This window comes from Phyllobates terribilis, unplaced genomic scaffold (assembly GCF_046119375.1).
Source record: "Phyllobates terribilis strain yellow unplaced genomic scaffold, ASM4611937v1 Scaffold_7__3_contigs__length_470593459, whole genome shotgun sequence".
Classification (NCBI taxonomy): domain Eukaryota; kingdom Metazoa; phylum Chordata; class Amphibia; order Anura; family Dendrobatidae; genus Phyllobates; species Phyllobates terribilis.
This window is the reverse complement of record NW_027362767.1, coordinates 428,852,087-428,873,192: the sequence shown is the minus strand read 5'-3', so window position 1 is coordinate 428,873,192 and position 21,106 is coordinate 428,852,087. Positions and strand designations below refer to the sequence as shown.

The window sequence follows — 21,106 nt, the reverse complement described above, 5'->3', positions numbered from 1 at the left end:
AACAACGCCGTCCTCCTGACGCCTCTGGTTCCTTCGCAGGTGTACTCAGTCCGTGAGGGAAAATCACCAGGATATTCCCCCAAAAAAGATAGTGATCCCCAGCACGAAAATGGAGTGCCGACCCCACACCGAGGACGAGGGAGACCGAAGGGAAGCAGGAAGGTGAGTGAATGTAAGGCAACAAGTGGTTCACCAGGAGATCGTGCTGCTAGAACTTTAGGATCTTCCAACGTTTCAGTCCCGACCTTGTGATAGATGACGAAGCATTTACTATAGATCTGTGTAATAATGTCAGGTAATCCCCAGTGGTGAAAATACCCCAAAGAGAGCAAGAGGAAGACCGAAGGGAAGCAAAAACAAGAAGCCGCCCAAGTCCGCCATGATGGTGAGCTCCGCGCCATAAGTCTGAAATATGCAGCCCCCAATGTCTGAGCTCTTCGTGTCCTAATTACTGCGTCCTTGTCATATCCCTCACAGAAAGTAGTAAGTCCTGGAGTCCAGAAGGCGGGCCGGGGGAGACCACGAAAAGTGCCAGTAACAAACGAAGGAGAGACCCCAAAACGAGAGAGGGGGCGACCAAAGGGAAGTTTGAATAAAGTTCCTTCAGCCAAAAAGGTGAGGTGTGCCCCCCAGTATACGGATTTAAGGGGGTCTTCCCACAATTTATTCTTTTCACATAAGCTCAAAAAGGGTGTGTCGTCGCTGCGCCGTCTTCTATTTATTGTCCTGTCTGACAGATCACATGACCCTTCCTTGTTTGTGGGGACTAAATTTCCCATAAGCCCCTGCTCCTCTCAGCTGCAGGCGGTTTTCCACAATTCCATAAATTGCTCATTCTGACAGGTTCTCTCCCATTTCCGCTTTCTCTTTCAGTTAATTCTTTCGTCCGGGACCCAAGAAAAGAGGAATCGGGGGCGTCCAAAGAAGATAGTTTTGCACCAAAGTCCTGTAGTGCCCTTAGGCCCAAAGCGTCCAAGAGGAAGACCAAAGAGTATTACCAAGGATGTGCCGGTGCCCAGTGATGAGGTATGGGGCTGTAATAATACTATAAGCTCCGGCCCCTCTTACATAGTTACATAGTTTATAAGGCCGAAAAAAGACAAGCGTCCATCCAGTTCAGCCTATTTCTTGTGCACTGCAGCTATTCCGCAGCGTTGATCCAGGGGAAGGCAAAAAAAAACCATGCGGTATAGGCCAATTTACATCATTGAGGAAAAATTCACTTCCCGACACCAATCTGGCAGTCAGATTAAATCCCTGGATTAATTAACTAAGCATAAGATGTAATTTTATTGTTCTCAAGAAAGGCGTCCAGGCCTCTCTTGAACTCATTAAGTGAGTTGGACATCACCACTTCCTCTCCCAGAGAGTTCCAGAGTCTCACGGCTCTGACCGTAAAGAATCCCCTTCTATGCTGGTGCAGGAACCTCCTTTCCTCCAGACGCATAGTGTGCCCCCTCGTCTTTGTCACCATCCTTGGTATAAACAGGTCATGGGAGAGATCTCTGTACTGCCCCCTGATGTATTTATACATGTTTATGAGGTCTCCCCTAAGCCTTCTCTTTTCCAACGTAAATAGGCCTAATTTTGACAACCTCTCTGGGTATTCTAGTCCCTCCATTCCCTTTATTACCTTAGTCGCCCTCCTTTGTACCCTCTCTAGCTCCAATATGTCTTTCCGGAGCCCAGAACTGTGCACAATATTCTAAGTGCGGCCTTACCAGCGCTTTATACAGAGGAAGAACAATGTTCTCATCATATGCCCCTATTCCTCTTCTGATGCATGCCATGACTCTATTTGCCTTCGCAGCTGCTGCCTGACACTGGGCACTCCAATTTAATTTGCTATTAACCAAGACGCCCAGGTCCTTCTCCATGTCAGATTTCCCCAACGGTTTCCCATTTAATATGTATGGGTGACTGCTGTTTTTCTTTCCCATGTGCATGACCTTACATTTATCTGCATTGAACCTCATTTGCCATTTTTTGGCCCAACTCCCCAATTTATCTAAATCCTCCTGTAGCTGTGCCCTATCCTCATCTGTATTAACTACTTTACAAAGTTTAGTATCATCTGCAAATACTGCTATTTTACTATGCAACCCTTCCACTAGATCATTAATAAATATATTAAATAATATAGGGCCCAAAACAGACCCTTGAATCACCCCACTAGTAACCCTGACACCCCCTGAGCTTACTCCATTGATAACCACCCTCTGCTTTCTGTCACTCAGCCAGCTATTTACCCACTTGCACACATTATCCCCCAGACCAAGCATTCTCATTTTATATACCAACCTTTTGTGTGGCACGGTATCAAACGCTTTGGAGAAGTCAAGGTATACAACATCCACTGACTCTCCCCGGTCCAGCTGTGAGCTCACCTCCTCGTAGAAGGCCATCAGGAGCGATCCCTCATGAATCCATGTTGATATGGAGTTAGACAGTTATTATCATTAAGATATTCTACAATAGCATCTCTAAGAAATCCTTCAAACAATTTACCCACAACAGACGTTAAGCTGACTGGTCTATAGTTCCCAGGGTCACTATTAGACCCCTTTTTGAATATTGGTACCAAATTTGCTTGGCGCCAGTCAAGTGGGACAGTCCCTGTCCATAAAGAGTGCTTGAATATAAGATACAGCGGCCTGTCTATCACATTACTTAATTCTTTTAGTACCCGGGGGTGTATGCCATCTGGGCCTGGTGACTTGTCTATTTTGATATTATTTAGGCGTTTCTGAACCTCCTCCTGGGTTAGGTGGGTGATATTTAGCGGAGGGTTTACTTTATCACTCTGCATTTCCTCCGATAAATTGTTTTCTTTTGTGAAAACAGTGGAGAAGAAGATATTGAGTAGGTTTGCTTTACCCTCATCGCCCTCTATGATTTTATCCAGGTTATTTTTCAATGGGCCAACGCCATCAGTTTTAATCCTTTTACTGTTTATATAGTTAAAGAACAGTTTGGGATTTGTTTTACTTTCCTTGGCAATTAGTCTCTCTGTCTCCTCTTTTGCTATTCTTATTTGTTTCTTACAGATTTTGTTTTTTTCCCTATAAGATATTAGCGCTTCCTCGCTGCCTTCTTGTTTAAGTTTACCGAAAGCCCTTTTTTTGTTTTTCATTGCCCTCTTGACTTCCTTATTTAGCCACATTGGCTTCCTCCTATTTCTAGCCCTTTTATTCCCATAAGGTATGTACCTTCTACAGTGACTATGTAGGACTGTTTTGAAAATTTCCCATTTTCTATCCGTGCTCCTATTACTGAAGATACTATCCCAGTCTATAAGGTGAAGGGCATCTCTTAGCTGATCAAACTTTGCCCTCCTGAAGTTCAGTGTTTTTGTGACTCCCTTGCTGGGCACCCTACTGAAGCACATGTGGAATTGTATAATGTTGTGGTCACTATTTCCCAGGTGCCCCCCGACCTGCACCTCAGTTATTCTGTCTGGCCTGTTAGTTAATATTAAGTCTAAAAGGGCCGTCCCTCTAGTTGGTTCCTGCACAAGTTGTGACAAATAATTGTCTTTGATAATTGACAGAAACCTGTTTCCTTTCTGAGATCTACAGCTTTCGGTTTCCCAGTCTATATCGGGGTAGTTGAAGTCCCCCATAATAATCACCTCGTTATTTTTTGCTGCTTCGTCTATTTGTCTCATTAATAGACTTTCCGTGGCTTCTGCTATAGACGTTCTGGCTTTAGTACACTGCGTGTGATGTGGCTGATTGGTGCCATCTGTTCTGTACAGTAATCGCCCTTCCTCTCACATGTCCCAATTCCTAAGAAGCTCATATGACATTGCAGCATAGGGCTTTGTTTTTCCTTTTCCAGCGCCACCCTTGCCCACAGGCCATGTCTGGTATAGCAGCTAAATCCTATTCCAATTGCCTTCCAGAAACAACCCATAGATAAGAGTGGTGCTGTGCCTATAAAGTAAAGGGGCAGGGGTAATATGCACAACATGGCTCCCTCTAGAATTAATAATGACTAGGTGATTAGGCTCAGGATAAGGACGGGGAAAGCATGAACATTCCGACCCATGATGTATTATTACGTCATAGAGCGGGTCGGGGTGTAATGTATGGAGCAAATAGACTGAGCCCACCACACAAGGCAGGAGGGCTACACAGCCAGCAAATGCCTCCAGCAGCAGCGACCAGAGCCAACTCCTTAAAGCAGCAGTGATCCACCACTGACGGCGGCAAATAACCTGCAATATCCTGCCCATCGGCCACCCCGCAACGTGATCACAGGGTGCCAATGGGCAGTCATGGCAGCCGGAGACCTGCTATGGGTGGGCTCTTATGAACACCAAACTAAAGGGGAAAATAATTGATTCTCCTTCCTTTTCCCTATTTTAAAAATCAGAGTGTGTGTCATCAAGTCATCTGTAAGAGTCCGCTCTATCAAAGGGGAAAAAATTGTTTAACCTGTACATAGATGTCATAAAGAGGAAGAAGTTACATTGAAATGCCAAAGTTGCATTTTTATTTATTTTTTCCTGTCGCCGCAACACCAAGAAAAACGTGCTGTTCCCGCAAAATGGCACTGATCTCACATTGTGCAAGAGGCAAGTCCTCGTACAGGTCCCCGGATGGAGAAAGTGTTACAGGTCTCAGGAAGCAGGGCCGTGGAGTCGGTATGCCAAACCTCCGACCCCTCAATTTCCACGACTCCCTCATACACGGCTCATGTGTAAGTGATAAATTTACTGCAGCACAGATTCATCTCAGCTAAAAGTCCAGACCCTCAGATCAGGAATAGGACAGACATTTATAGGACATTTCATAACTTTCCCAAATTCCTCACAAACTGCATTGAACTACTGTACCCAATTTATTATATATTTTAGGAGTTGGTCCATTTTATACCGACTCTACCAAAATGGGCTTCGACTCCACAGCCCTGTCAGGAAGTGGCGACACAAATCAAATTGAATTTTTATACAAAGATATATCTATTTTTTTAAACCCGCTGCTCAAGTAGCAAAAAAAAACGTACATGTGTTTTGCTTTTATCAGCAGAAGATTGCCACTAGAGCACCAACCATGCCCACATCTTTGATTAGCTGCTTTCTGCCTATGCACAGTGTACACAGAAAACTGCTAGATCTGTAGCAGCTAGAATAGTGATATCATCAAAACTACAGCAAGCAGCCCAGTAAATGACACATCGCTGCAATCGTAGTCTCTGACCCTACTATATGCTGCTCTCAGATGGGGGAGCTGAAAACCTGGTGGCAGATAATAATTATTATTATTGCGCCATTTATTCCATGGCGCTTTACATGTGAGAAAGGGGGTATACATAGCAAACAAGTACTATAATCTTGAACAAAACGTGACGGCGACTGGTACAGGAGGAGCGAGGACCCTGCCCGCGAGGGTTCACAATCTAGAAGGGATGGGTGAGGATACAGTAGGTGAGGGTAGAGCCTGTCATGCAGCGGTATGGTGGAGAGGTGGTTACTGCAGGTTGTAGGCTTGTCGGAAGAGGGGGTCTTCAGGTTCCTTTTGAAGTTTCCACGGTCGGCGAGAGTGATATGTTGGGGTAGAGAGTTCCAGAATAGGGGGGATGCACGGGAGAAATCTTGTATGCAATAGTGGGAAAATGAGATAAGAGGGGAGCAGAGAAGGAGATCTTGTCAGGATCGGAGATTGTGTGCAGGTATGTATTGGGAGACTAGGCCACAGATGTATGGAGGAGACAGGTTCTGGATGGCTTTCTATGTCATGGTTAGGGTTTTGAACTGGAGTCTCTGGGTAATGGGGAGCCAGTGAAGGGATTGACTGAGGAGAGGCCGGGGAATAGCGGGGGGACAGGTGGATTGGTCAGGAAGCAGAGTTTAGGATAGATTGGAGGGGTGCGAGAGTGTTAGAGGGGAGGCCACAGAGCAGGAGGTTGCAGTACTCAAGGCAGGAGATGATGAGGGCGTGCACTAGTGTGTTTGCCGATTCATGGTTGAGGAATGTGCGGATCCGGGAGATATTTTTAAGTTGGAGTTGGCAGGAAGTAGAAAGGGCTTTGATATGTGGTTTAAAGGAGAGGTTAGAGTCCAGGGTTACCCCAAGACAGCGAGCTCGCGGGACTGGGGAGATTGGACAGCCATTGACGTTGATAGATAGGTCAGTTGGGGGGGTTTAGTGAGATGGTGGAAAGTTGAAGAATTCTGTTTTAGAAATCTAGCAGTGAAGGATGAAATAGCGGACAGACATTGTGGGATTCTGGTTAGTAGGGAGGAGATATCGGGTCCAGAGAGGTAGATCTGTGTGTCATCAGCATAGAGGTGATACTGAAAGCCGTGAGATTCTATGAGCTGTCCCAGGCCGAAGATGGAGATGGAGAAGAGCAGGGGTCCTAGAACTGAACCTTGGGGGACACCGACAGGGGGCGAGATGAGGAGGTGGTGTGTGAGTTGGAGACGCTGAATGTCCGGTCTGCTAGGTATGAAGAGATCCAAGATAGGGCAAAGTCTGATACCGAGAGATGAGAGAGTTTGTAGTAAGAGGGAATGGTCCACTGTGTCGAAGGCAGATGACAGGTCCAGAAGGAGGAGGACAGAGTAGTGTCGCTTAGATTTGGCAGTTACTAGGTCGTTAGTGACTTTAGTCAAGGCAGTTTCAGTGGAGTGATGCGGTCGGAAACCAGATTGTAGGCGGTCGAAGAGGGAACAGGAGGAGAGGTGGGAGGACTGTTCAGAATGGACGTGTTGTTCCAGTAGTTTTGAGGCAAAGGGGAGAAGTGATATACAGTATAGACCAAAAGTTTGGACACACGTTCTCATTTAAAGATTTTTCTGCATTTTCATGACTATGAAAATTGCACATTCACACTGAAGGCATCAAAACTATGAATTAACACATGTGGAATTATATACTTAACAAAAAAGTGTGAAACAACTGAAAATATGTCTTATATTCTAGGTTCTTCAAAGTAGCCACATTTTGCTTTGATGACTGCTTTGCACACTCCTGGCATTCTCTTGATGAGCTTCAAGAGGTAGTCACCGGAAATGGATTTCACTTCACAGGTGTGCCCTGTCAGGTTTAATAAGTGGGATTTCTTGCCTTATAAATGGGGTTGGGACCATCAGTTGTGTTGTGCAGACGTCTGGTGGATACACAGCTGATAGTCCTACTGAAGAGACTGTGAGCTGCTTTTTTCTTGCCATAATACAAATTCTAAGTAAAGAAAAACGAGTGGCCATCATTAATTTAAGAAATGAAGGTTAGTCAGAGCAAAAAATTGGGAAAACTTTGAAAGTGTCCCCAAGTGCAGTTGCAAAAACCATCAAGCGCTACAAAGAAACTGGCTCATATGAGGACCGCCCCAGGAAAGGAAGACCAAGAGTCACCTGTGCTTCTGAGGATAAGTTTATCCGAGTCACCAGCCTCAGAAATTGCAGGGTAACAGCAGCTCAGATTAGAGACCAGGTCAATGCCACACAGAGTTCTAGCAGCAGACACATCTCTACAACAACTGTTAAGAGGAGACTTTGTGCAGCAGGCCTTCATGGTAAAATAGTTGCTAGGAAACCACTGCTGAGGACAGGCAACAAGCAGAAGAGACTTGTTTGGGCTAAAGAACACAAGGAATGGACATTAGACCAGTGGAAATCTGTGCTTTGGTCTGATGAGTCCAAATTTGAGATCTTTGGTTCCAACCACCGTGTCTTTGTGCGACGCAGAAAAGGTGAACGGATGGACTCTACATGCCTGGTTCCCACCGTGAAGCATGGAGGAGGAGGTGTGATGGTGTGGGGGTGCTTTGCTGGTGACACTGTTGGGGATTTATTCAAAATTGAAGGCATACTGAACCAGCATGGCTACCACAGCATCTTGCAGCGGCATGCTATTCCATCCGGTTTGCGTTTAGTTGGACCATCATTTATTTTTCAACAGGACAATGACCCCAAACACACCTCCAGGCTGTGTAAGGGCTATTTGACCAAGAAGGAGAGTGATGGGGTGCTACACCAGATGACCTGGCCTCCACAGTCACCAGACCTGAACCCAATCGAGATGGTTTGGGGTGAGCTGGACCGCAGAGTGAAGGCAAAAGGGCCAACAAGTGCTAAGCATCTCTGGGAACTCCTTCAAGATTGTTGGAAGACCATTTCCGGTGATTACCTCTTGAAGCTCCTCAAGAGAATGCCAAGAGTGTGCAAAGCAGTCATCAAAGCAAAAGGTGGCTACTTTGAAGAACCTAGAATATAAGACATATTTTCAGTTGTTTCACACTTTTTTGTTAAGTATATAATTCCACATGTGTTAATTCATAGTTTTGATGCCTTCAGTGTGAATGTACAATTTTCATAGTCATGAAAATACAGAAAAATCTTTAAATGAGGTGTGTCCAAACTTTTGGTCTGTACTGTAGGGCGATAGCTAGTCAGAGGATGGGTCAAGGGATGGCTTTTTGAGGATGGGTGTGATCGAGGTATGTTTGAAGCATGAGGGGAAGACGCCAGTTGTTAGTGACAGGTTGAAAAGGTGGGCTAGGGTTGGGCTGAAGATAGTGGTAAGGTTTGGGATGAGGTGGGACGGGATTGGGTCACGTTCACAGGTGGTGAGGTGTGATTTGGTGAGTGAAGAGGAAAGTTGATCTTCCGTAATGGTGGAGAAGCTGGTTTTGGAGGAGGAGGGTTGAGTGGATATGAGGAGGGGCTGTGGGGACTTTAGGCAAAAGCTTTGTCTGATGGTGTCCCTTTTTAGATGTAATAATTGCCGTGTGTTCAGGTTGGTGGTGTGTAGGCTACAGCCGTCTATAATAACATAATAATGACCCGGTGATCAGGGGACAGGCGCTGGTCTGACTGTTTCGTCTTTTGCAGCTGAAACCTTCAGAAGAAAAGTTCTCCCAGGAGGAGGACTATGATAAGAATGATGAGGAGGAAGATGACTCTGATGAATAGGCTGCAGCTGTGGGAACGATTCTTGAACTGGTAAGTGATTATTTGTAATCCGCCATCTGCCGATCCTCACATCTGCCTGCAGGTGGAAAGGTTTTCCCACAAGTGTTGGGGTGTCCCTCCCTCAACTTAGCAGCCATTGCGGGGACCCCATCGCTGAGTCACGCCTCACTTGTTGTGACGTCAGCGCGGGGTCATGTGATGCCTGTGAGCGGCCACCGATGGCGCCGCTCACAAGCATTATCTGCAACGGAAGGTATTTACAAAAAGTCTTAGGGGCCCCGGTGGGATACATTGGGGAAATAATATAAAGTAGTGCATAACTTCTTTAATTTCCGAATCCACCGTGCTATATACAGTCTATCCACTATGGCCCTACTACACATACCAGGGTCATATACAGGGTAATAACACCCATGTGTTCTATTTATTCTGTCATACTATTTATACCAACACATAATAATTGTACATTGTAGTTTTTGCTGTTTATAATATCCCAGCGTTATGCCAAGATATCTTATTAGTGCTAAGGTTAACCTGGAAGATTTTCTACTGCGAGGATTTTATCCATTAAAAGTTCATGCTCTGCCCTTCACCTCTCCAAACAAGCCTGCTTCACCGCCCTCCTCACCGCACTATCCAACAATCCTAAACGACTCTTTGACACTTTTCATTCTCTCCTCAATCCAGGTGTGCAGGCCCAGACCACTGACCTTGGCGCTGACAATTATTTCAACTCCCCTACCGTTATGCATTATCCTCCCTCCCGCATGGCATCTTGCTCACTTTCTGTCTTTGAACCAGTCACGGAAGAAGTAAACAGGCTCCTTGCATCTTCTCGCCCTACTACCTGTACCAGTGACCCTATTCCCTCACATCTCCATTCGCTTTCCCTGGCTGGCACCACTTACCTAAACTAAAATATTTAATCTCTCGCTCATCTGGTATCTTTCCCTCCTCATTTTAAACACTCCAGCATACATCCATTACTTAAAAACCATCCTTGGACCAGAACTGCACGGCCAACTACAGACCTGTCTCTAATCTTCCCTTCGTCTCTAAACTCCTGGATCGCTTGGTCCACTATTGTCACATCCGCAATATCTGATCACTCTCTTCTTGACCCTTTACAATCTGGTTTCCGCTCTTCACATTCTACAGAAACTGCCCTCATATAGGTCTCTAATCTACTAACAGGTAAATCCAGTGGTCCCTACGCTCTGCGGATTCTCCTGGATCTCTCTGCAGCATCCGACACTGGATCACCAGCTCATCCTCACTATGCTCGGCTCTATCGGCCTCAATGACAGTTCTCTCCTGGTTCTCCTCCTACCTTTCTGACTGCTCCTTTACTGTATCTTTTGCCGGCTTTTTCTCCTTTTAATCTTCTCTTTACTGTCAGGTTCCTCCAAGGATCAATCCTTGGTCTCCTCCTCTTCTCCCTGTAAAACCGAAGCTCTCCAAAGGTGAACTCCTTGTTTTTCCTCCCTTCACTAACCTACCTGTATTGCTATTTCCGCATGTGGTTCTACCATTTTTCCCCAGCAATACGCCCGCTGTCTTAGGGTGATATTTGATTCAGATATTTTAATTCACCCTGTACATCTGATCACTCATGTCACCTACACCTCCAAAAACATCTCTAGAATTTTGACCTTTTCTTATCTCTGACTCTGCAAAAACTCTTACTGTAGTTTTTTATTCATTCTCATCTGGACTGTTGCAACTCTCTACTAAATCAGTCTTCCTCTTACTAAACTGTCCCTTTCTCCAATCAGTCCTGAATGCAGCAGCCAGGATCATGCTCCTCTCCAGCCGCTACACCGATGCCTCCACCCTGTGCCAGTCGTTGCACTGGTTACCCATCCACTATAGAGTTCAATATAAAACTCCTCACTCACACCCACAAAGCACAAAGTTCTGCATGACCCTACTTCTCCTCCCTCCTCGCTGTCTACCACCCTACCCGTGCCCTCTGTTCCACTAATGACCTAAGACAAACATCCTCAATAATCTGAACCTCCCACCAGGGCTGTGGAGTCTTTATAAAATGGATCGACTCCAACTCCTAAAATATATAATAAATTGGGTACAGTAATTCAATGCAGTTTGTGGGGAATATTTTTTCATAAGAATTTGGGAAAGTTATGAAATGTCCTATTCCTGATCTAAGGGTCTAGACTTTTAGCTGAGATGAATCTGTGCTACAGTAAATTTATCACTTAAACATGAGCCATGTATGAGGGAGTCAGAGTCATGGAAATTGAGGAGTCTGAGTCGGAGGTTTGGCTTACTGACTCCACGGCCCTGCCTCCCACTCCCGTCTACAAGACTTGTCTCGTGCTGCGTCGTTTCCCTGGAATGCACTACCCAGGACTCTTTGATTAATCCCCAATACCCACAGTTTTAAGCGTGGCCCATCACCTTACTTATCAAACTATCCCCTTTTTGCCCTTTATAACATTTTCTTCAAAATCAGGACCCTCGTAGCATCTGTTCACACTCTCCAGCACTTAATAGCCCTCTGTGTCTGTAGTGTACACACGCTGGCTGGTGACCGGTTCATGCAGCGTTATGTGAATACCTTATGTATTATATTGATGGCTGGACCATACAATACCAGCAATTGTTACCATCCACCTTTCGTGTGACACCCCCCCTATTTCTCTAATCTCCTCCACGACAGCACCAACCGGAGGTTGCCTCCCCATCCTAATTAGGGACAGGAAACGAGAGGTTTAAATAGCCCTCCTCTTCACTCTAACCTCAGTGTTTTTCCTGTCCCTAAGTGGTGAAGAGGTTTCCTTCTGGTGGGGCTGTGGCCGGTGATCAGCTCCCCCAAGTTTCATACCTCTCAGCCGGGCAGCGACCGCCCCGTGCCTTCCTTCCATACTGCTGCTCCTGCCTCCAGGTTGGACCACACCATCCTCCAGCGCCTAAGCAATGCTGGATGGTGATAAGAAAATGGCTGGGGGCCTCCCGTAGCTCCCTGGCCAGTTACCGATGTCTTCTTCTCTCCCTCCGCATAACGCTCTCCTCTGGAACATCGCCGACTGCATAGAGCGCGCCTAGGAAGTGACGCGCGCCGCTCCATTCAATGGGCGTGTCGTCACTTCCGGTTGCGTTCCAGGGTGGAACGCGTCGCCATTTTGGCGGGAAATTTAGAAGGGGAAAAAAAGCGCCATTGGCTGGACCTGACGTCAGTAGAGGGGGTGGCCTCATCCTATTGGATGGGGATAGCGCTGGATCTCGGTCCCTGTATTAAAGGACCCTGATGGAAGACACCATAAGGTAGGACTGAGGTTCTAATGATGGATGTGTCTGCCCCTAAAGCTGCATCTGCAGAGCCCAGTGCAAACCCTGACCCAGGTGAAAAGGATACTGCACCAAAATCTAAAGAAAAACCTGCAAGTCGCAAATGTGCCATTTGCAGTAAGAAGCTCCCATCCGGCCACAAAAAGCACTGTCAGCCGTGTACGGAGAAAATTATCAGTGCGGAGCAACCCTCCTTAATGGATGAAGTCAGAGGAATGGTGCGCCAGAAGATTTAGTCGTCCTTAGCCACCTTCTCTCAATCTTTTTCTGGGGATCCCTCAGTATCCAAAAAGAGTAAGTATGCCCCAGAAGATACCTCAGAGGCAGAAAATTTAGCCCCAGAGGAATGGTTGGAGGAAGGTGAAGTCACTCCAGGCTGTAGTACTGATCAGGATGATAGAAAGTTTTTCTTCCCTTCTGATGACCTGGAAGAACGTCTACTTGCTGTCAGAAACACAATGGGAGTAGAAGAGGAAAAAACGTCTCACACTGTCCAGGACGAGATGTCTGGGGGATTGAGATCAAGGAAGAAAATGGTGTTCCCCATTCATGACAACGTCCAGAATTTAATTCTGGATGAATGGGAATTTCCAGAAAGGAAGCTGAACATTCAATCTTACCTAAAGGATCGCTTCCCCTTAGATGAGGACCTCTCTAAATGCTGGACAGAGATACCTAAAGTCGATAGTCAAGTGGCCAGAGTAGCAAAAAAAGACTACCTTACCCTTTGAAGACTCTTTTCATCTTAAGGATCCACTTGACCGTAAGATGGATAATCTACTAAGGAAATCATGGGAGACATCAGCAGCCGCCCTGAGAACAAATGTCGCTTCCACCTGTTTCACAAGAACCCTGTTCCGCTGGTTGCATCAGTTAGATCATATCCAGGGCGGTACTTCCAGAGAAGATATTCTGGCCTCACTGCCTCTCTTGCAAAAAGCAGCGGGATTCCTAGCGGACGCCTCCGCAGAATCTGTCCGGATTGCAGCAAGAACTTCGGTTCTCTCCAATACCGCAAGAAGAGCACTATGGTTAAAGATGTGGAGTGGTGACATCCTATCTAAAACTAAATTATGCTCCATACCCTTTAAGGTGTAATATGTGTTTGTTCCAGCACTGGACGATTTTTTTGGAGAAAATATCTGATTGAAAAGAAATCTCTCCCAGAACGAAAAAACACCCAAAAAGAGGCTATTTCGGCCCCCTCAAACACAAAATCCCTCATACAGAGGAAGGGATAAATCAAGTCGCTGGAGCTACCCCAAAGGGGAAGAGGTAAAAGCATTTTTCAATCCCAACGTTCTGATAGGCAATAACGCCAGACAAGTGGGAGGCAGAATCTCAGGATTCTTCAGGCAATGGCGGAGAATAACATCAAACCGAAAGATTCTGGACTGGCTCAGGTCAGGAATCAAAATAGAATTTTCCTTTCGCCCTCAGAGACTGGAAGTAACATCTCTCCCATCAGCAAAACTCCAAAAGGTTCTAACATTAGAACTTCAACAGATGTTCTCTTCGGCAGTAATTGCTCCCGTGCCAGAAGCAGAACAGGGCAAAGGCCATTGCTCAAAAGTATTCCTGGTAAGAAAAAACAAACGGAACCCACCAGGTTATTATCAACCGGAAGCGGCTGAATCAATATATTCTTTAAAAAAGATTCAAGATGGAGGCAATAAAATCCACGGTACCACTTATCGAAAAAAAAAACTGTCATGGCTACCATATGTTATGATCTGCAACATGTACTAAGGAAAGATGGGGGAAAGCTGTCCCTACAGTAAGACTAAACTGAATCCCTACGATGTAGCCGGCTGCCTGTTCCTAGCGAACAGACCCGCCTTAGTCCTCGGCTAGTCTGAACGAAGACTTATAGCATTAAGGGAGGGTCCCTAAAAGAACTAAGGACTGGGACAAAAATGGAACACCTCCTAAACAGAGAAGTTGCTGCAGAACACAAAGACAAACTGACAAAAAGGTACTAGAGGTCCCAGAAGGACCAAGCGAACTGACAGAGAAAGGTACCGAAGCACCAGGCTAGAGAAACAGTCAAACACTGAAGTCTAGCACAGCCAAAAGGGCGGAGCTGGAATATAAAGGCAGATGGTCACGTGACCGCAAAACACAAGATGGAAAAAACAAACAGGAGGGTTCTAACAGTACCCCCTCTTTTATGAGGATCCTCCAGGCCCAGGCCTATCCGGAAACCTCTTGTCTCTGCTCCAAGGCTTGTTAAAGCTTTCCACATCATTCGTCCTTACCCAGGAGTTGTTTTCAGGACCGAAACCCTTCCAGGAGACAAGATACTGTAATCTCCCTCTATGCCATCTAGAATTCAAGATACGAGAAATTTCATATTTGCCGTCTTCCACCACAGGAGGAACTGTGACAGTGGCGTCCCTATTAGAAACGTCAGCCTTTTTCAACAAGGAAACATGAAACACAGGATTAATCTTCCAGAAAGTAAGGACATCCAACCTAACAGCAGACGGGTTAACTGCCTGAAGCACTTTAAATGGACCCACAAACTTAAGACCCAGTTTTTTAGAGGGAATCCTCAACCGCAGGTTCTTTGAGGACAACCAAACCATGTCACCCACAGTAAACAAAACCTCCTTACGTTTCCTGTCAAAATACTTCTTGGACTTCTTGTTAGCCTCTTGAAGGTTGCAACGTACATTAGTCCAAACTCTCTCCAAATCACCGGAAAAATTCTCCTCCGGCAGCGCCGACCCCAATTTGGAGAACGAACCAAAAGACTGATGTCTCCCAGTACAACATAAAAAGAACACCCAGCAGAGGAGGATGTATGGTTGTTAAGAGCAAATTCTGCGAGAGGCAGAAACTCGGACAACACCTCTTGATTGTCCGCCACAACACAACGCAAAAACTGTTCCCACATTCTGGTTCTTTCTTTCAGTCTGTCCATTCGACTCAGGATGATAACCAGACGAAAATGACAAATGGACTCCTAACCTGTCACAAAAAGCACGCCAAAAGCGAGCCACAAACTGAGGTCCTCTATCAGAAACAATATCCGTGGGAACGCCATGGAGCTTGACAATCTCCTTAACAAACGCCTTAGCGAGTGTCTTGGCGCAGGGCAACTTAATGAATGGAACCAAATGACACATCTTACTAAAACGGTCCACGACCACCCACATGACAGTAAAACCCTCGGACACAGGAATATCAGTAATAAAATCCATTGTGAGATGCGTCCAAGGCGCACTAGGAACCTCCAGAGGGCAAAGCAACCCCGCAGCAGGAGTATGTGAAGCCTTTGACCAAGCACACACAGTACATTGACGCACCCACTTGATGACTTCCTTCTGCCATCCAGGCCACCAAAAACTGCGACTGATAAGTCTTAGTCTCCGAAATTCCTGGATGACCTGCCAACCGAGACTCATGACACTCCACAAACAAATCTCTCCTAAAGGCTCTAGGCACAAACAACCTCCCATGGAGAGTGTTAGATGGAGCATCCTCTTGAGCTTTCAGAAACCCATTCTCCAAATCGAAGTCCAATGCCGCCACCACCACTCCTTTCTGTAAAATGTTCTCCTCCTCGACACCGACCGTAGGAGAGAAGCTGCGAGATAAAGCATCGGCTTTAACATTCTTAGTACCAGGGATATAGGTAACAGAAAAATGAAACCGAGAAAAAAAAAAGTGCCCACCTAGCTTGACGGGCATTCAAGCGCTTGGCAGCATCCAGATTGATCAAATTCTTATGATCTGTGAAAATCTGAGTAGGAAATCTAGCGCCTTCCAAAAAATGACGCTAATGTTCAAACGCAAGTTTAATAGCCAGCAACTCCCGATTTCCAACATCATAATTCAGTTCGGTTTCCGAAATTTTTTTTCGAAAAGAAGGCACAAGGATGTACTCCACCCTTGTTCTCCTGGGACAAACCCTGCTCCGACCCCCACCGATGAAGCATCGACCTCGACCAAAAAAGGCTTGGTCTCATCAGGCTGTATAAGGATAGGGGCAGAACTGAACCTCTCTTTGAGATACTCAAACGCTTCAATGGCCTCAGTAGTCCACTGGGCCGTATTCGCACCTTTCCTGGTGAGATCGGTTAGAGGCTTAACAATTACTGAAAAATTCTTAATGAATTTCCTGTAATAATTGGCAAAACCCAAAAATCTCTGTATAGATTTCAAACCAATAGGCCTAGGCCATTCCTGCACAGCCTGAACCTTCACCGGGTCCATCTCAAAGCCCTCGCTGGAGACAATGTAGCCCAAAAAACTAATTCTCTGCACAGCGAACTCACATTTCTCCAGCTTAGCAAACAGTCAATTATCACTCAATAACTGCAAAACTTCACGTACACTCTGCCAATGAGACTCTAAATCTGGTGAATAAATCAAAATGTCATCCAAATACGCCACCACATTCTTACCAATCAAAGGTCTCAGGATGTCATTAATAAGGTTCTGAAAAAATGCAGTTGCATTGGTAAGACCAAGAAGCATCACCAGATTCTCAAAATGACCTACTGGAGTGTTAAAAGCAGTTTTCCATTCATCACCCTCCTTCACTCATAATAAATTGTATGCCCCTCGGAGATCAATTTTAGAGAACCACTTGGCCCCCACTAACTGGTTAAACAAGTCAGGAATTAACGGCAATGGGTAGGAATTGCGTACGGTAATCTAATTAATTAATTTCACGAAAATCCAGACATGGACGCTAACCCCCGTCCTTTTTTTAACAAAGAAAAATTCAACGGCCACAGGCGACTTAGAAGGTCTAATGTGACCAGCAGCCAGGCTAGTCTATGTACTCCTCCAAGGCCTTTCTTTCAGGGATAGTCAGATTAAACAAGCGACTCTTGGGAAGAGTAGCTCCCAGAACAAACTCAATGGCGCAATCATAATCCCTATGAGGAGGTAAAACTTGCAACTTCTCCGAAAAAAAACCTCCAAAAATCCTGAATAGGTACAGGTAATTCCCTTTTTTCCACAGCTGCAATGCGACCATTACAACATTTATCATAGCACTTCGGACTCCCAAGACTTAATCATATTAGTAGACCAGTCCTGTAAAGGATTGTGCAGTTTTAATCAAGGCAATCCTAGAACAACTGGAGAGGGCAAATTATCTAATACAACCAAGTCCAAAATTTCTTGGGGAAATGTAGCAGTCTTGTGAGTAATACATTTCAAGGGAGTGTTATCAATTGCAATCACAGAAATAGGTGATGACAGAGGTTTGGATTTCAATTTAAGGTTTTCCAAAAACCCTTAATGTGATTGATAAAGTGTTGAACCACAATCCACAAATACATGAAATTCAATCAAATCTCCCTGCAGAGTAGTACTCCCAGAAAGAAATACTCCTGCAGAGCGTAAACAAGCTATACGGGCGTAACTGACTTTTTTTTTTTTTTTTTCTTTACTTAAACGAAGCTCACATTACTTAATCAAATGGTCAGCTTTACCACAATAAAGACACAATCCCTCGGCGAACTTCCGGTCTCTTTCCTGAGAGTACAGCGACTTTGCCCCAACCTCCATTGGTTCTCCGCCGTCTGAGCAGATTTTCTGGGGACAAGGACCTGACATTATAGGAGTCTTTACCTCAGTCTCCTGTCCACACAAACAGCTAACTGCATGGCATCCTGCAGAGTCTCAGGTGCAGGGAATGCAATTAGCAAATCCTTAACCCTTTCACTCAGACCAGCAAGAAATAAACATTTCAGAGCAGGATCATTCCATAAGACTTCTGAAGCCCATCTCCTAAAGTGTGTGCAATAATTTTCAACATCACCCGACCCCTGATTCAAACGCCTGAGTTCTGCCTCAGCAAATGAGACTCGGGCAGGATCATCATATAATAGACCCATAGCAGAAAAAAAAAATTCTACAGACCTTAAATACGGATGCACTCCAGAACAGCTACTCGCGTGTTGCTGAAGCTCGGCCACCTCCAGAGACCATCCCTACAGGCGTTGAGCCAAATCCTGGACGGAAACCATACTGATCCCCCGAATTTCTTTCCTTTTTAGTTTTTTGGGCTGGACTTACTGTTATGATCTGCAACATGTACTAAGGAAAGATAGGGGAAAGTTGTCCCTACAGTAAGACTAAGCTCAATCCCTACGAACAGACCTGCCTTAGTCCTCAGCTAGTCTGAACGAACACCTATAGCATTAAGGGAGGGGTCCCTAAAAGAACTAAGGACTGGGACAAAAATGGGACACCTCCTAAACAGAGAAGTTGTTGCAGAACACAGACAAACTGACAAAAAGGTACTAGAGGTCCCAGAAGGACCAAGTGAACTGACAGAGAAAGGTACCGAAGCACCAGGCTAGAGAAACAGTCAAACACTGAAGTCTAGCACAGCCAAAAGGGCGGAGCTGGAATATAAAGGCAGATGGTCACGTGACTGCAAAACACAAGATGGAAAAAACAAACAGGAGGGTTCTAACACCATAGACCTAAGAGACTCATATTATCATGTGCCATCCACCCAGATTACCAGCGATATCTGAGGTTTGCTATCTCATTAAATCAGACAGTATGCCATTTTCAGTTCAAGGTCCTTCCCATCGGCATCTCCTCAGCCCCCTGGACTTTTACAAAAAAGATGGCGGAAGTAGTCGCATTCATCAGAAAAGAAAATATCTGCACGCCGATTTCCTCATCACAGCTCCCTCTACTCCCATCCTCAAAAGACCATCTTCAATCCGTTATGCAGACCTTGGGATCCTTGGGCTGGATCATAAATCGAGAAAAATCAGACCTTACCCCATCAACTCAAAAGGTCTTCTTAGGAATCCTCTTAGATTCTCAAAATCAGAGGTCCTTACTACCAGCATCCAAACAGTGTAAGATCAAGGATCCAGATACTAAAGAACCAAAAGGTTTGCCATGTTAGTTCAATGACAGCATGCATTCAGGCGGTTCCCTGGGCCCAGGCACACACGAGTCCTTCAGAACTTTAGCCTCTCTCACTGGGACAGGGCTCCACAGATGCTCAACTTGAAAATATATCTCTTCCTCCACTATGTGAAGGTATCTCTCAACTGGTGGCTCAACCCGGGAAATTTGACCAGGGGGGTTGCTGGGATTCAACACCCGATCTCTTCTCTAACATCGGACGCCAGCAAAAAGGAGGTTGGGGAGCTGTCTTATCCCAGAAGGTCTTCCAGGGCATCTGGCCCAAAGAGATGGATGGCCAATCCTCAAATTTCAGCGAACTAAGAGCGGTAGAGGAAGCTCTAAGAGCAGCAGGTTCTATTCTCCAGGGAACTCATGTCATGATTTATTTAGACAACATGACAACTGTGGCCCATCTTCGTCATCAGGGCTGTGCAAGGTTCAGAAGCCTACAAGAAGTCTCGGCAAGAATTTTCTTTTGGGCGGAACATCATCTCCACGCAGCCCTTCTTCTGAGAGGAGCCAACAATATCCAGGCAGACGTCCTAAGCAGGACAGAAATAAATCCGGGAGAGTGGAGCCTCAGTTCAAAGATGTTTCAGCTAATAGCCAGGAAATGGGGTCACCCAGGTGTAGACTTGTTCGTGAGTGAACAGAATACAAATGTGAATCAATATTTCTCCATAGATCCCAGGGAGACTCATTCAAGGGTAGATGCGTTTTCTCACCCATGGAGCTTCAAGTTGACCTATGCATTCCCTCAAATTCCATTACTACTGAGGACCTTGCAAAAAATCTGAGTAGACAAGGTCAAGACCATTCTGATCGCCCCTCTGTGGCCAAAGAGAAGTTGGTTTGGGGCTCTGAACCTTCTAAACCCAGAGGGCCCTCTTATCCTGCCTCCGGACCACCATCTACTCCATTAAGGTCCAATATTTCATCCGGCTCCCCACAGCCTATGCTTGGCTTCTGAGGCCTTAATCCTGAAAGCCATAGGTCTCTCGGATGTCGTAATAGACACCCTACAAAAGAGCAGGAAGCAGGTCACTAATGCCATTTAAAAATATGGAAGACCTTCTCTACATGGTATGGATCTACTCCCATCGATCCCTTTCATCCTGATATTGCCAGAATATTGGACCTTTGACATGATGGTCTATCTAAAGGGTTAAAACCCAGCAGCCTGAAAGTCCAGATTTTGGCTCTAAGCTCATTCTTTGACCAAAACTTGGCCGACCACCGTTGGATAAAGAGGTTCATGACAGCAGCCTCTAGAATATGAATATAGAAGGCCCATCGTGGTTCCAACCTGGGACCTAAATACAGTTCTGAAGGGTCTAACTATCCCGCCCTTTGAACCTATGACTCAGATGGACAAATTATCTTGGAAGGCAGACCTGTTAGTAGCCATAACAGCAAGAAGAGTCAGTGAGATCCAGGCCCTTTCCATCAGGGAACCTTATCTGAGAATCCTGGATGACAGAATAATCCTCTGCCTAGACCCTTCTTTCCTTCCAAAGGTATCTCCTTTTCACATGTCCCAGGAGATAATTCTCCCATTGTTTTGTCAAAATCCACAAGAACACAGAGAATCAGAATTCCATTCTCTAGATGTCAGAAGAATCATCCTTTACTATTTACAACAGAAGGAGCCTTGGAGGAAGGATCAGAACCTGTTTTTCCAGTACTGGGGACCTAACAAATGGAAGAAAGCCTCCAAGAGTTATTTAGCCAACTGGATCAAAAAAGCAATCAGAGGCATATAAAAGTCAAGACCTGCCTCCTCCAGTGTCCCTAAAAGCTCATTCCACTAGAGCCATGTCCGCCTCATGGGCAGAAAGGGCCAGCACTTCCAAGGGCCGTACAGGATGGGGGGATATACTCCCAGTCAGAGGAGAATAGGTCTGGCTCATCAATATATCAGTAGTAAGGAATAGGCATTAAGCTGTTAGGACTAGAGATAAGCGAACCAGAACT

At 45.6% G+C, this 21,106-nt stretch overlaps 1 protein-coding gene across 3 annotated transcripts in view; it reads left to right on the top strand.

The window, feature by feature from the left end:
- The window catches only part of LOC141155209 (uncharacterized), a 29,967-nt gene that overhangs the window by 6,296 nt on the left and 2,565 nt on the right, over nt 1-21,106 (top strand). For all 3 annotated transcript variants that reach the window (XM_073641960.1, XM_073641961.1, XM_073641959.1), the window contains exons 4-8: nt 40-162; nt 296-385; nt 478-615; nt 874-1,026; nt 8,843-8,953. In XM_073641960.1, coding sequence (XP_073498061.1) covers nt 40-162; nt 296-385; nt 478-615; nt 874-1,026; nt 8,843-8,923 — 585 coding nt within the window. In that variant the 3' untranslated portion in view covers nt 8,924-8,953. The remainder of the gene's footprint in view (nt 1-39; nt 163-295; nt 386-477; nt 616-873; nt 1,027-8,842; nt 8,954-21,106) is intronic.